The sequence below is a fragment of the Plodia interpunctella genome, chromosome 5, assembly GCF_027563975.2.
Source record: "Plodia interpunctella isolate USDA-ARS_2022_Savannah chromosome 5, ilPloInte3.2, whole genome shotgun sequence".
In the NCBI taxonomy this organism is placed as follows: domain Eukaryota; kingdom Metazoa; phylum Arthropoda; class Insecta; order Lepidoptera; family Pyralidae; genus Plodia; species Plodia interpunctella.
The window spans coordinates 5,642,857-5,658,441 of record NC_071298.1 but is presented as its reverse complement, the minus strand read 5'-3'; the positions used below and the strand labels follow the sequence as shown (position 1 = coordinate 5,658,441).

The following is a 15,585-nucleotide window of genomic DNA, read 5'->3' as shown; positions in this document are numbered from 1 at the left end:
AGAAAATGAAGGAGACTGATATGCTGTACCGATCCCATTCAAGTGGGATAAAGGTAGGCAGATGATAAATTATTAAGTTTTAATGTATCCCAATGTGACAGGATAGATATTTTACATGCGATTATTCACGGATAACAAATGCAGCTACCTATCTCACATAATAATAAAGAAATTTTTTCTTAATGGCTTTGACTCAAATAAAACTAATGATTACATATTTTATAAATCAATATTTTAAAATTATACTTTAATCAAATAATAATTATTATTTTAAAAAATATAATGATTATGCCAGTGTCTGATTTGATTTGTTTGACTAAGTGCCATCTATTGGCAAATAAAAACTACTTATGACGTAAGATAAACTCTGCTACTCGCCGCATACAGCGCTGAAGATGGCGTCGTAAACAACGCTTTCTTGCTTTGTTTGTGAGTGGCGCTAGTGTAGTACTTGGATTTTTAGCAATAGTAGTGATTATTTCAAGAACAGAGGTTATGGAATAAGATAATATTATATTTTAGTGTTATTTATATACTATAAAAATGGAGAAAAGAAAAGATTTAATAAGTTCCCTGAAATTATGTCGATTTTGTTTATGCCAAAATGAATCCTTAACAAGTTTATATGAAAGATCCAGGACGCCCAAAAATGCCGTTCCTCTTCCTCTTAAAATCTTGTCTTTTACATCAATTGAGGTAAGTAATTTAAATATATACCACTTTACCGGTTTTCGTTTAAGTACGTATTACATTTAAATCGATATTATCTTTGATGTGATAGTCAATATTGCAGATGCCACCTTTGCATGGTTTTTGTCTACGTACATGTCGTACAATGGCGCCTAAATTTTTGTATCTAACGTAGCAGTGCCCAAAATTTATTAGCGTCGATTTGTTAGCATTATGGTCTTAAAAGGTTCTGAAAAGTAGGTACGGTTTTCATTATAAAAACAAATTTTCAATCATTTCTTCTGAATAAACGCCCCCTAGTGTTAATTTAGATGAACCTGAACATTATTTAGGTACCATGTTTTTTTTTTTTGCTCTAAATTCATTTTTTATATGTAACTCATTCCTATAATAATGAACAAAATATGCCACAGGTTTTCCCATCAGACAAGATGCCATCATTTATTTGCAGCCGCTGCAAGTTCTTTATGGATATGTGCTATGAATATAAGCAGATATGTAGACAAGCAGATGAAACAATTTTACAATACATACAGAATGGGTCTACATTGGAAACAGTGCCCTGGCCCTCCCAACTCATCAAAGTAAGAAATTAAGTAATAGCTTCATTAACAATTTTTAATATTTAATAGCTTATGGAAAAACTGTTGAATTTGTAAAATACTAGTGAATGGACATGGCTTCCAACAAGGTCTATAAACCTTTGGGAATAAATTGTCTAAATAACATTGTAAACTGAGTCTAAATCAGTTGTGTGGTTTTAAAGAAAGTTTAGAAACAAACAGAGGAGGAGAGTGACTTTGTTTTATACTATGTAGTTGTATAACAATATGTATAATATCTTTAAGGTACTCCCTAAGTTTTCCAAATCACCTTCAAAAGAAGTTATGAAGACAGTGGTAGAAGGCGGAGCCACTGTTCAAGTGACTTCACAGGATGCCTCTGACAGTGACGAGGATGATGGAAATGTTTTCAACATTAAGGTAAGTAATATTATCATGACAAAGCAATGATATTTGAAAAAGAAAACAACTTTGGTCATCTTTATGCAGCTTATGTTTACATTGATTGGTTCACTATACATGCGTATTATGTATCTTTAATGTTTGTTATTTTTGTGACCAACAGATTGATAGATCTGATAATGGATCCAAAGATCCTATGTCCACTACATTCAAAGTAGTGACAAGTGAGAAAGTCGAATCTGGTCTGGAAGAAGAAAAGCCATCACATGATAACAAAGGTATTGTATATATAAATATATTACATACTATATCATCCAACCTGGTGAATATAGAACATGTCATAACTAACCAGATAAAACATAGTACATACTTCTAGTACTTTCATACTATACTAAACGAATTCATTTTTGTATGGTGGTGTACTATGACAAGTTTTTATTACCTCTTCTAGTTGGAGTATTTATAAAGTGTGATAGTTGTTTGAATTATTTTATTTACAATCTTTATTCTGTGTGTGTTCATAGCTTTTTAATTTCCTTTCCCAAATATTTTTTAAGTTTCTTATCATTTTTTGCATTGCAGTCAATCTGTTAAATAGGTGTAATAATACTTATATAAAATAAATTAAGTACTTATATATATTTTTTTTTATTTGAAATAGTGCATGTTTTAATGGATTGACTTGCTGATTTAGGGTACTTCATTTTAAGGGTGAATTTGTAATCATGTTGTCTCCTATCTTATGTATTCTATTTATGTTAAGTTAATGGCAAAAATGTTGTTGAGCTTATTGGACTCAAAATATGGATGCAATAGTTAATATACTTTTTATTATACAATCAAAAGTTACCGCTACTTTTGACAATACATTAAGAGGATGCCACTTGGCTCTTTGTATGTAAATTCAAACATGTAGCAGATCTATTTCAGTAAATGAAAAATCAATCCAAAATTCAGCATGATTTTAAGTAAGAGGGCGACATTCAACGGCCCACACAAATTTTGTATCATTAGTCTAATGAATACAAACACAGAAATTAGTACATCATAGCGAAAATCGTAGGAAATATCTGTTAATCGAATGGGAATCGAACCCAGGAACTATGTGGCGGGCGGGTTGACCAAAACGACATTGAGAACGTTAGTGAAGTGTCAATAGAATTTCAAAATTATAGCAATATTGCATGATATGGTTATCGGGACGTGGTTACCCTGTTAGAGTTGAAAGTTATCACACAGATTTCGACGAGGTTGGTAGTGAATCGGTGCCTGTTAAGACCGGGTGCTGGCCTTGCGACGAATGCTATTGCACCTATCCGCTGAAGCAACTTCTAGAATTGCACAAAAGCCAGAAACATAGGGCTCGAAATGTACAGTGTAACCAGTGTGATGCGTAAGTATTTTTATTATTATTGTAATACATTCTGAAATAAGTGGCGGCAAATATTACTGCCCAGGATACAAATGATTACAACCAAGTCCTCAAAAAGTTATATGTATCAATATAAGACATTTATTGAGCAATTGTATTTTAACTATAATACATTTTGAAAAGTCAACACTATTTCCCCATTCACACAGCTTTTAAAAGTTGTAGCTTGTATTTCCAGTTTATAGTTAAGTATTTGTAGCATAAAATATTTTACTATAAACATTTGCAAGAAATAAAATAATTATCAATTATATATTTATTTAGGTACTTTTAAGTATAGCAAAAAGGTATCACTCAGCCCTTTAACATTTTCAGCACATTTTTTTCAAAATACGATTTGATGACCCACCAATTGACACATTCCGAAGAAATGCCTTTCGAATGCGTGGCCTGTAGTCGCAAGTTTAGACGGCTGGTGTTATTGAAACGCCATGAAAAGGTAAAGTGCATTGTGTTTATCAGTCAGTTTGGTCGAAATGAAAATGAAAATGTATTAAAATATGGATCTTCTTTCTTTTTCTCTCACTATTAATAAGGTCCATATGTATATATTGTTTATTGTATTCTTTTGTACTGTTTTGTATGGATATACTCTATATAGTCGAAGATATTTTTTATTGTATTGGGTGTTTCAGATTATGCACGCAGACTTACCGCAACTACCATGTCCAAACTGTCCGGCGACATTTTTATCCATAGAAGAGGTTGTCGCACATCAAAAAAAACATATCTCAATACGGAAAAAGAGATTCGCTTGCGTGTCTTGTGATAAAAGGTTTCAAATTTTTTTTTTATTTAGCCTATTATTATATTTACTATTTGAAAGTAATAACAACATATTTATATAACATTCTTTATTACAGATTTAATGAAAAGTCAACTTTACAGAGACACATTGATGTGATACATCACAAGAAACCTGGATTTCGCTGCGAATATTGTCCACAGCGTGAGTCAAATGCATCGCCCTGGCCAATCCCACCTTTCCATTATTCCCGTCAATGTACAAGCTATGAACATACGCACATGATATAATAAGTGAAAACATTGTTTCAATTACTATTATTTTTACTTCCAGAATTTTCTTCAGTGTCCAAGCTGACAAGACATGTTCGCTCCCACGCCAACGAGCGAGGGTATCCGTGCAAGTATTGTGATAAGAGTTTCATGAAGTCTCACCATTATACTAGGTACGTCGCTAGGCAAATTTTAATGTTTTTTTTTTTTTATTTTTTTCCAAACTTTACTTTATCATAGTACCTATTGTGTTATTTATTGACATCTATTCTATACTAATGTTATGCGACTACATAAAGAGGAAAGATTTGTATTTTTCTTTGTAACAAATACATTGGTGGACCGATTTTGATGACCTTATATCAAGAAAATAAACGTTAAGTCGCATGCGTCCACTAGCTGTATCATATAAACATGCATGAACTAAAAAAGTAAGATAGACAAATTTAACTTCGGTGAACTTAAATTCGGATATTATCATGTTTATTGTACTTTACAAATAGTTCGAGCAATAAAGTAAAACGAATAAATTGCAGGCATCTTCGCGTGAAGCACCGCGAGGCAGTGCGCTCCACCCGCGGCCCGTTCGGGCAGATGGAGCGCTTCCGCTGCGAACAGTGCGAGGACACGTTCGACACGCAGGACGACCTGATCTACCACTCCGCCATACACGCCACGCAGAACCTCACCTGCCCGCTGTGCCAGGAGAAATTCGACAATGTCGACGCCGTCACCGCTCACATCAAATCTCATGTCAATGGTAATTTCCTGGTCTTTTCCTTCAAGAATATACTTACTTACTACAAGACTTATTTACTTAGTTCCTACAACCGACTGTTCACTGAGAGATGCAGGGACTGTGAAGCCTAGTGTTAATGTGGCATAAAAATGAGAACATTGTTAATTTCGTCAAAAAATTGCACAATTTTCAAGGGTTCTTCAGTTCTGCAACTCAATAACAAATACATGTAACGATTTTTTATATATCGTGATTCCAGGCATCGAGTTCATGTGCGACCTGTGCGAGTTGGTGTTCACTTCCAGGGCCAAGCTCGAGAGCCACGTCGCAGTCGCGCACGATGAAGAGTTTCACAATGTAACACTGAACTTATTACTATTATATTATTTTTTAAACTTTTATCTTAACTTGCAATGTATGTATGTAGGTTCGTGTGGAATCTTAGCAATTTAATTTGTAGCAGGTATTCCGAATGACCTGATAATTTGGAACATTTGGATTTGGATAACTTTTGGAACTATTGACAATGACCATTTGACAATGTGTGTGTGAGAACAATAACAAATATACTTTACTATCGTAGAGATATCCTTTGAATACTTTCGCAGAAAATTTTTAAATATATATTCATTATATTTTATCAGGATGTGCAGTTAGATGAGTCATCAATGGAACTGGATGCTGAAAACGAGGATGATAATGACAGTGCTATAAATGGTAAGACATCAATTACAAATTAACTTATCATCTTACTAGTTGCCCGTCCGAAAATTCGGGCAGTAGTTTTTGAGTTTATCGCGAACAGACCGTGATGTTACAACAAGAGATGTTAATTTTGAATATCTATCAAAAATATTTGTTGTTTTCAGTCAAAGAAGAAGACGATCATATGGTGGTTGAAGTGAAGAAAACTGACGATTTCATTGTAAGTACATTTTTGTTTTGATTGGTTTGGAAAGGTGCAGATTACTGACTTATGATCAAATGATTTAATTTGCAACACATTTGTTACAGATCAATGATAATGCCCCGGAAACAGAAGAAAAAGCTAACACTAATTCAGAAGGTATCCTCACTTATTTTTTTTATAAATATGCTTTTTACATATAATTATTAACAGCAAAGGACCTAAAAGCACTCGTTCACGCGCCATAATTATAAAATGTACTCATATAATGAAACACGGTAATCAAATGTCACTATAGTTCATCAATTTTAGGCATAGTAACATTTAGCATTTTCGCTAATGTCTTGCCAATTTTCGGTTTGGTCCCGTGTCCTGACGCGAGTTTAACATTTTTTACCCATCACAAAAAGTGCACAACGTCGCTTAAGAAGTTTTCACTTTAAACATATCTGATTTGAATTCATGGCAACCACTCCATTGTGCCTTGCAGAGAGTGAGGCAGAAACATACGCGGATCTGAGCTCCGTCAGCACGCCGGCGCCCGCCGCCACCGACCGCGCTGGGGACAACCAGGTGCGGACACGGACACTATGCGCTGGATACTTATTTATATTGTTCCTTGTTTTCTTTGAATCATTAATTAATTAAAGTACACCAATGTCTCGCTGTAAGCAACATGTTATAGTCAGCATGTTGCACATGCTAACTACTGACATGCCCGTTTTACATGTATATGTTGTTTTATATCTCTATTACTAGCACATTAGTTATTGTAAATGATGAAGTGATCGGCATAATATATTTACTTTGTATATAATTTTGAATAATATTATTTATTAATTACAGACGGCTAGTATCCTGCGAAAGGCCGAGGAGATAAAACGCAAAGTTCAACAAAAGGCCACTGAATCAAAGAAAGGTGTGTTTGGTATTACACAAATTTACTTATTTACAAACTGAAAACACTTGGCTGTAAGCAGTCTAATTGACAGTGAATAATCGGCTGTAAGCAGTCCAATTTTGAACATCTCCACACAGTGCTATCGTGTGAGGCTGCTGTCAGCATGCCATATGACGCCTTGGGATCTAAACCAAGGGCTTTTGAAAAAAATAATACAGCTGCAGCTTTTTTTGACAACCTTCTGCATATAAAAGCTGGCGGCTGTTTCGCCCTTATTAAGGCCGTCGGAACAATTGTACAATCAGATTATACTGTGCTGAAAGTCTGTACGTACATCACATACATAAATACGTTTAAATCTTCGAGAGTATGCAATAGTCTAGGGTGCAATAAGAAAACAAAAATACAGCAGATACGTAAATTGAAAACTTAAATTATATGATTTATACCTGTATTTAATAACGTCTTAATAAATAAATAATTATAATGGTTATTACAGAAAAAAACAAACCAAGTACAAATAGTGCGGGCGCAAGCGATAAGTCGTTGAGGTTACTGGAGAAAGAGTTGCAAGAGCTACAGCGCACGAATACCCGCAACGAAGTTAAATCAACGCCGAAAGCGGTTGATTCACTAAGAACCAGGCGGCCGCAGTTACATACGTCCACGCCTAAGACGAGGTAATTATCCTGCACTATACCAAACCTTTAAAATGTCTATACAATTTAAAGGCTATATATTTTAAACATTATAGGTCCTAAGTAAGATTCACAGCTCAGCCAAATATCTATGCCACCTGTTTCACAGATATTTTTCTGTGATTCTGGATGTGTTGTGCACACATTTAAGATAATAGTTGTGGTTACTACCTACCTACTATTCAAGTCTAGTGCTTATGTGGGTGGCTCCGTGAAGGTTAATGTTTAGAAAGGGGTGGTTATAATGATCCCAGGCTAAGATACTACTAAACCATATAAGTTTTTATTGACACCACCTTGCTTTCGGTGCAGAAAAACATCGTGAGGAAACCGGCACACTGGTAAAATTTTAAGTTTGCTAGTGTGTATGTCTCCACAGCCACTAAATGACAGTAATCGTAAAAGTCTTGCCAGAAGCCTTCAGGCGACTAGACTAAAATCTGACACTAAGATTAGAAACAACACAGTCGAACTAATATAAAGAAATCGTAATCCAATTATTTAATTTCAGGGCTATTGAAGAGAAAAGAACTCAAATGTTAGCAAAATCGTCTGCAGAGAAAAAGTTGCCAGAGCGTCGGGTCGTTACCAAAGAGAATAAAGAGCCAAAGGAAACCAAAGAAGTGAAAACTAACAACACCAGTGCTAAGGAAGAGAAGGAGAGCAAAGATAAAGATACGCCAAAGGTTTGTTTATATTTATCGAAATAATAAAAAAAACTTACTACATTACTTAATAAAATGAAGTACTTGTTATTTCAGAGTGCAGTGAAGAATGGCGGAGCTGATAAAAGTAGCGCTTCCGCCGATGAATCCATTCGCCGCTCAACGAGGCCCTCCAAAGTGAAGGATTACGCGAAAATGATTCGTGATAAGTATGTTTTAGTTTTTCTAATAACTGAAAACAAAATATACTTTTTATAGAATAATATTACAAAAAAGGGTACTTAAATGTGAAAATTAGAAAAAAGGTGTATAAAATATTATGTTCATTTCTAAAACTTTTAGTCAGTAATTTGTAGAACCGAAAGCTTGTTAGGCGTTTGGGCTTATTACAATTATTTTAATATTCTTTATGGCTCCTTCACACTTAATTTACTAGACAGGATCCGATGAAACTGGCGTGTACTGTGCTACAGCATAGTTAAAATAAACTTTACAAATCCTAGTTTATCTGATAAAATTTCAGGACCGAGTCTGAGGAAGAAGAATCTGACATGGACGATGAGGAATATGATGCAGAGGTAGAGGTAAGTTAATTTATTATTATTATCAAATACAATAAACATGTCGAATAGTGTTCTTATTTGCTTGTTGTAATAGTTGTAATTATCGTTAGCTTTTTTCTTGTAATATTATTTCACAAAATAATTGAACAATATTATTTTATGTCACTTGTGTCCATTGTCATACAAGTCTTATATATTTTTTGTTTTCGAGACATGGAAAAATAACCTAATATTTGTGTGTTATTGCTGGTGTCAGATTTTATTTAAGTCGTCTAAAGGCATCGGACATGATCACCTACCAACGGAAACGTGGAAAGTAGTCGCATACACACTAGTAAACTTAAAATGTCAATCGGTGTGCTCTGTGCAGGTTTCCTCACGACGTTTTCCTTCACCGGAAGCAAGTCGTGATCTACGGAAACTACTATAAGTACATGAGTCACTTTGGTTGGTATACAACGTCGACGAGATGGCAATAACATTATTTTTGAATGTACGTGTCGCAGGAGAGCCGCGCGCGGGCGCGACGTGGCGCAGCGCGCGCGCGCGCGCCGGGCCGCAAGCGCGGCCGCCCGAGGAAGGACGTTTTGAAGGAAGTGTTAGTAAATACTAGCAAATGCTTTACCATGTCTTTTAACTTATTGATTCTTAGAGATATAATCCGATCGGACCGCGCGGAAAATGTAATCCTACAAATATATTGATGTTCTGAAACTTCTCGGCGTGCCGGTAACATTATAACGATATATTCAAATTCTTTCTAGAAAGTGTTAAACTTATCGGTGACCGCCATCTGTCATGATTGAAACTGAACTCCCGTTTGACATATTTCTCCCCGACTCATATATAAAAAAGACTATCTAAAAATGTGCTAAATTATCGACGTCAGCGAATAAAAGGCTGAAACTGTTTCATCATCAACTATCCCTATCTATCGTTCATCAATTAAATAACACCCAAGCATTTATAAGCCTTTGAAATATATTACATTTTATATATTTCCAGACCTAATAAACTAAAAAAAGAAGACCCCGCTGAAAACGAAGAAGAAAGATCAGATAAGGAAGATGAAGAAGAGAAGCCTAAGCCTGCAGCTGAATCTGAGAAGAAAGACGCTTCAAAGGAACAAATTCAAGAAAGCAAAGTGGTTAGTGTTAACGCAATATGATTTACTGTTTATCTAGGTAGAGAACTCGATGAAAATACATACCCGACAGAATATAATCTTCTGAGAATATAAGGTTATATATTATATTGGGAAACTGCTGTGTTTACTATGGAATCAGAAATTCGGGATAAAAAGTACTCTGTGCTATTTTAGGTTGTATTCTACCTATATATTCAATTTCATTAAAATTCGTCCAATAGATTTTTCATGATTGAGTGACAAAACAAACATACTCACATATGTGTTTTGATTATTAGTTAGTATTAATATAACAACAACAAAAAAATGCAAATTTTTCATTAATTCTTGTTTAATAATGTATTTCAAATTTTTGTTTTTTCATATCACGTGTAACAATAAAAAACACGTGAAACATACAATCCATGACAATAGAGAGACTAGTGTCTTTTGCGTAATTTCAGGATACTAACAAGGCTGACAGCGACGCTGAACCAAAACCCTCTTCTGGTGTTCTGGTCTCGCCGACTGGACAGACTCTAAAGAAAGTATGTCGTATTATATACGGTGATTTTTTAACAATAACCAAATTTTCTCAGTACATGCAATATTTTTGAAAAATACAAGATAATTTTTATGTTCCTTTCATACTAAGTCCCATCAGTTGATCGGCTAATTTGTATTGGAGAGCAAAAAATGTTGTTTTAGATTTCTTTTGAAACCTGCTTAATTATAAGTATCATCATCTGTCGCAAAAAGGCTGGTGGAAGACTCTTGTGTTTTATTAACCAAATTAATTCACATGACTATTTTTCACTTTAAAAATTTGTTTCGTGTTCAAAAAGTCATCGTAATCTGTATATTTACTAATGTGTTACTATGTCATGTTGAACATCAATTATATTTAAAAACGATGCTTTTATTGTAGGTACCCGTCAGGGCGCTCCCGCCCGGTGTCAAACCTCTGCCGTTGCCCATAAATGCCCGCCGTAAGTTCTTTGTAAATAAGAAGGGTTTGTAAATAAGAAGGGTTTTTTTTAATATATCATTGTATATATAAAAAAAACAATAACCGATATGTAAATTTTTTGGAAAGTACGAAATAGACAAATATAACTCACTAAACTTTGAAAGAAACTCGTTACTATAATAATTCCATTGTTGTGCATATTTCATCTAAATATGTGCTTTTAAGATATGATTATAGTATGAAAAAAAGACAATAATTTAATAGACAATACAATTTTTCAGCTATGGGTTCTGGAGAACTATGTGAAATGCAAATTGGGAAAAAAGTAGTCAAGGTTCAAAAAATTATTATGACGAAAGCAGAAGTGGAAGCCATGGCTAAGAAAGGACTAGTTGAAATGAAGGTTAGTTTTATATTTAAATTGTACCAATGTATAGAAATAAATAAATATATACATATCTTAAATTGTATTACATATTTATATTTATTTCCAGGATGGAACTATGGTGTTAAAACAGGGCATAAAACTGCCGACATCTGATGCTTTAGCTATCAAATCAAGTCTGGTTGGAGATAAAGGTAATTGTCAAATTTTTAATTCTCTCTCATCCCGGCAAAGAGTGGGGCCCGACTCAAAGCATTCTCCGGTGTTATGATGTCCGTCGATGGACAACGCAGAAATTTTATTGAGATTCGATGTAACGCAGGTCAGTGTCTCAGTGTCAAAACCAACAACACGGAAGATACGGAAACAACGGAGCTTCAACGTGCTACGTCGACGCAACGTAAAAAGTTGCATAGTCCATGGTTGGCTTAAATAAATTACCTTAAAATTTTGGAAGATTCGGTGTTAACGATTCGATTTTAAAATCAACCCCCCGCGTCTACATTAATTATTTTAAAGTGTGTGTATTAATGTTCCATAATCTTCTTTCAGATGTTTCAAAAAATTATACGGCGAAAAAGGATAAAGCGCAAGCTCAAGAATAGGAAACTTAATTATAGTTTTAAGATTTCCATTGACTTGAAATATGTATGTATTAAATACACATATTATAAAACCTATATATTTTGTTCGCAAATATAATTAGAAAGTAAAATAGAAATAACATAATGTTAATTAAATGAACTTCTTGTCTGATATTGTATTTACTGCTGAAGCAGTATAATGTAATGTCGTATAGTATCACGATTATAAGCAACTTCGTGGGTACCTCAGTCGTACACCACGCCATATCCCTTGTCGGAGTTTATAATAAATTAAGTTTTTAGAATAGTGACAATATTACGCGTACCTATGTTACGTAGACTATTTAATATCATTGCATGAAATAGTACATATTAAGTAAAATGATGTAAATGTACTAAACCGCTTAATTAATAAGTTATTGTCTTATTTATATACATAATTGTGTTACAGTATATTTTACATTTTATTGAATTACAATCAGCACTTTCACTCTGTTTAATTATAGGTGTAAATTTTTCATGATATTTCGTCGGAAAAGTCTAATGTTCTTATTTGTCTTGAATTTCAATTAAATATACTTATTACAGAAATTAAATATGTTTTTCAATCATGTCAACCTATTGCCGCGACATAGAGCTAAGAAATTTGCCTGTTAGAGCATGTCCCCATTGCTCAGTCGAGCAGCGTCATTGTCAGACTTGTTGACATCCGTCGACGCGAAGAATATAAATTGTATGAATTTTTGACGTAAAGCAACGCCGGTGAATGTCAAAACCGGAGCACGACTGAACAATGGGAACGCTCTGGAATAAACATTCTGAAAAGCATGCGTGAGCCCGTCCCCAATGCTCAGTCGCGCTCCTACGCGTTGACATTCGACGGCGAATCAACGCAGTTTCGACGCATAGCTACGCATGTCAACGTCAAAACCTATCTTCGAGCTGCAACAACGTACTGGATCGTCGGGAAGAAGCTCGACTGAACAATGAGAATACGTTTAGTACAAGCACGAAAACACTAAGCCTCTACTCGACGCTAGATGGTGCTGTTTTTTTATTTTTCAGAGGCAATAACAGATGGCACTAGCTTAGATTATACTTTCCCGCCTTTTATTATCGGACTGAGGAGGCGGTTTGTTCAAAACGTTTTCAAACGACTTCAAAAACTCGCATTAGCCGGTTGCGCGGTACGTTGAATAAAAAAAATATAATTTAAAAATAATATTCACTTTATAAATCAAAGACAATAAGTGTAGTGTACTATTGCAGTGCGACTGCATATTTCATCTATTTAGTAAAAGTAAGTACATACCTACATACATATTTATTATATTAATTTAATTACTTGCATGTAGATCAATAATATTTAAATGTGAAAAATATTTTTAGGTATTATTTTATACTTATCGTTTTATTTTTGTCGTGTTATATATATAACTGTACAAATATTCATATTCAGCAGATATTCACAGCTGCATCTAAAAATGTACATTAAAAAATATCGTCCGTACTTGAATTGCGATATTAAATAAATTAGATTTGTATAAAATTAGTCATTTTATGTTAATGGGACAATATTGATTACAATTATCTATAAAATGATAGAATGTATTCTAAAGTAACCTAATATCTAGATGTTAAGGAATCCTCTCGATCTCTGTTATCTTAGTGGAAAAAAAATTATTTACTTTGAGAATATTATAATGAACGAAGAATATATATATATATATATATATATATATATTAATTCCATTAAATACGTTGTACCAAAACCATAAATCAATAAAAAGGAAAAAATAACAAAAATGTTTAATAGGTACTTACTATTTTATAATCTATCTTGCTTTATATATATATATATATATATATATATATATATATATATATATATAAATTCCATTAAATACGTTGTACCAAAACCATAAATCAATAAAAAGGAAAAAATAACAAAAATGTTTAATAGGTACTTACTATTTTATAATCTATCTTGCTTTCACGGCTAATAAGCTAAGCTAAGTTAATGACCCGAGGTCGTAAATAGGCCAATAGTTCATATAATAGTATAGTATTAGGTATATTTCTCATCATTACTACGGAAAGATAAAGCCACGCTGGTGTGACATCACAAACTTTACGTCGCGTCGTCGGTTGATTCCTGTACTTTCACGGTTGACAAATTGGATAAGATAAAAAAACGAGATATCTTTACACAAGGGCACCAGGTAGATATTTATAGATGCCTGTATAAATAGAGCATGGGTATTTTCTTTATTTCATTTTCTCTATACAAAAGAGAAGATATGTTGTATGAAATAAAATGTGAATATGTGATAATATAATAATTATCTAATAACAAAGTCCTTACCAAAGTCAAATGCTTATAATTCGCAGAATTGGATTATAAGTATTTAAATATTAATATTAACTAAGTACAATACATTTTTTGTTAAATTTTCTAAAAATTGGCAACTTAATATATTTATAAGGACTTTATTGAATTAAGCGACAACTACGCACGTTAAATATATTATCAGATATCTACATTTTTGAATCGACCTAGGTAGTAACAGTCAAATAGTTAAATACTTTTATACCAGTTTCCCTTCTTATAATGTATAGCACCCCTGATTTAAAAACTTGGCATTGAGACCTGAAAATGATTATTGATAATAAAAACAGTGTCAACATTAGCTTGTTACTTTGAGTTAGTTAGCATAGGTATGTTAAATTCATTGTGACCAAAATCGAGCTAAATGATTTAACACGACATGGCACAGCCGGAAACATACTATAATAAAATTTACAATTCCTATTTAGGTATCTAGCTACGTTTTTATAAAAAATATTCTAAATTTGGATTGGTTGAGCACGCTTTTAATAATTAGGTCTAGCAATTAATATATATCCAACTGTCCATCCATGTAATCGAAAATAATAAAACAAAGTTCAGTGAAACAAGAAGTCACTGTTATCATGATACATAGGTACATTGAATTGAAACTAGTCATTATTTTTTTAATTTTTAAAATACAATTAATATTTATTTTCCTTTCTTTAATATGAATAATATCACACAATGAAGTGTAAATTTACCTACCTAGAAATATATACGATGAATTAATACCTATTAATTCATCGCACACATATATATTTGCCTTGCTTTACCATGATAAATGACGATACAGTTTATTATCAGGATTGTGTAAGCATTGTTTACCTTACAGTGCATGCGTTTACGCTTATGTCTTGTGGAGTCTGAGGTAATGACAACCATGTGATAATGCTCAACGTCGACCCGATGACGATTTACCATAAATTCCGAACCATACGACAGTCGTCGCACTGAACTATGTTTATTGCATTATTGTCCAAGATTATACAGAATACAAAGCTTAAATATATCGCTACGTAGAAACTACATTAGAACTGAAATTTAAGAAAAGATAAAGCTCAACCCGCTATACCGTTTCGCGCTCTGGTAATTTTACTTTTGACCGAGAATCAACCTTTTAGGGGGTCTAATTATTAATTTATATCATTCTATTTGATGTATTTCATTTTGTCGATTCTGAATTGGAAAAGGTAGTAACTTAAAGACTGTAATGAGTTCCGTTACATAACATGAAGAAAAATAAATTATCAAGTGACAAGTCTTTTATACGATAGTCAGCAAGTGAGCCTTATGAAATGACAAGTCTAGCGAGACTTGAATGTGGTACAAATTGGCTGCATTCATCTTGTCACCGCGTCATCGCCGTCTACTGCCCGTGGCGAATCCACTTAATTCATGCTGTAGTACTGTACCTATACATGAAATCGTGCCAATCCTACCGTCCGTACTATATTTAGCTTGGTTTTCTTGAGCATTGGAAATACATTGTTTAAGAAGAAGCATTATTGAAATGAATATCCTTAACCACATTTATAATTATTTATTCAGACA

General features: G+C 33.5%; 2 protein-coding genes across 4 annotated transcripts in view; both read left to right on the top strand.

Moving 5' to 3' along the window:
- Positions 1-424: 424 nt before the first annotated feature.
- LOC128670077 (zinc finger protein pita-like) lies at positions 425-11,801 on the top strand. 2 transcript variants are annotated; one of them, XM_053745445.2, is made up of 27 exons: positions 425-696; positions 1,104-1,274; positions 1,539-1,673; positions 1,819-1,933; positions 2,895-3,048; positions 3,403-3,526; positions 3,723-3,862; positions 3,951-4,036; positions 4,166-4,277; positions 4,641-4,864; positions 5,103-5,200; positions 5,488-5,560; positions 5,713-5,768; positions 5,858-5,909; positions 6,241-6,323; positions 6,597-6,669; positions 7,151-7,331; positions 7,861-8,035; positions 8,111-8,223; positions 8,538-8,598; positions 9,084-9,175; positions 9,583-9,724; positions 10,168-10,251; positions 10,632-10,692; positions 10,955-11,076; positions 11,168-11,252; positions 11,611-11,801. In XM_053745445.2, exons 1-27 carry the CDS (start codon positions 544-546, stop codon positions 11,661-11,663), a joined length of 3,018 nt encoding a protein of 1,005 aa, XP_053601420.1. In that variant the 5' UTR covers positions 425-543; the 3' UTR covers positions 11,664-11,801. The 2 variants fall into 2 exon arrangements, with proteins under 2 accessions (XP_053601420.1, XP_053601419.1); XM_053745444.2 differs by having other exon boundaries at positions 8,096-8,223.
- Positions 11,802-12,780: 979 nt separating this feature from the next.
- Prip (prip) overlaps positions 12,781-15,585 on the top strand; it is a 28,268-nt gene continuing 25,463 nt past the window's right edge. For both annotated transcript variants that reach the window (XM_053745333.2, XM_053745332.2), the window contains exon 1: positions 12,781-12,942. The gene's annotated coding sequence lies outside the window, so the exon portion shown is untranslated. The remainder of the gene's footprint in view (positions 12,943-15,585) is intronic.

What these genes read in the sequence shown, in the direction of transcription:
- LOC128670077 (XM_053745444.2), top strand. Translation starts at nt 544, where the DNA reads ATGGAGAAAAGAAAAGATTTAATAAGTTCCCTGAAATTATGTCGATTT. An exon ending in AAGTCTCACCATTATACTAG is followed by an intron (nt 4,278 to 4,640) that starts GTACGTCGCTAG and finishes AATAAATTGCAG; the next exon opens with GCATCTTCGCGTGAAGCACC. An exon ending in ACCGCGCTGGGGACAACCAG is followed by an intron (nt 6,324 to 6,596) that starts GTGCGGACACGG and finishes TATTAATTACAG; the next exon opens with ACGGCTAGTATCCTGCGAAA.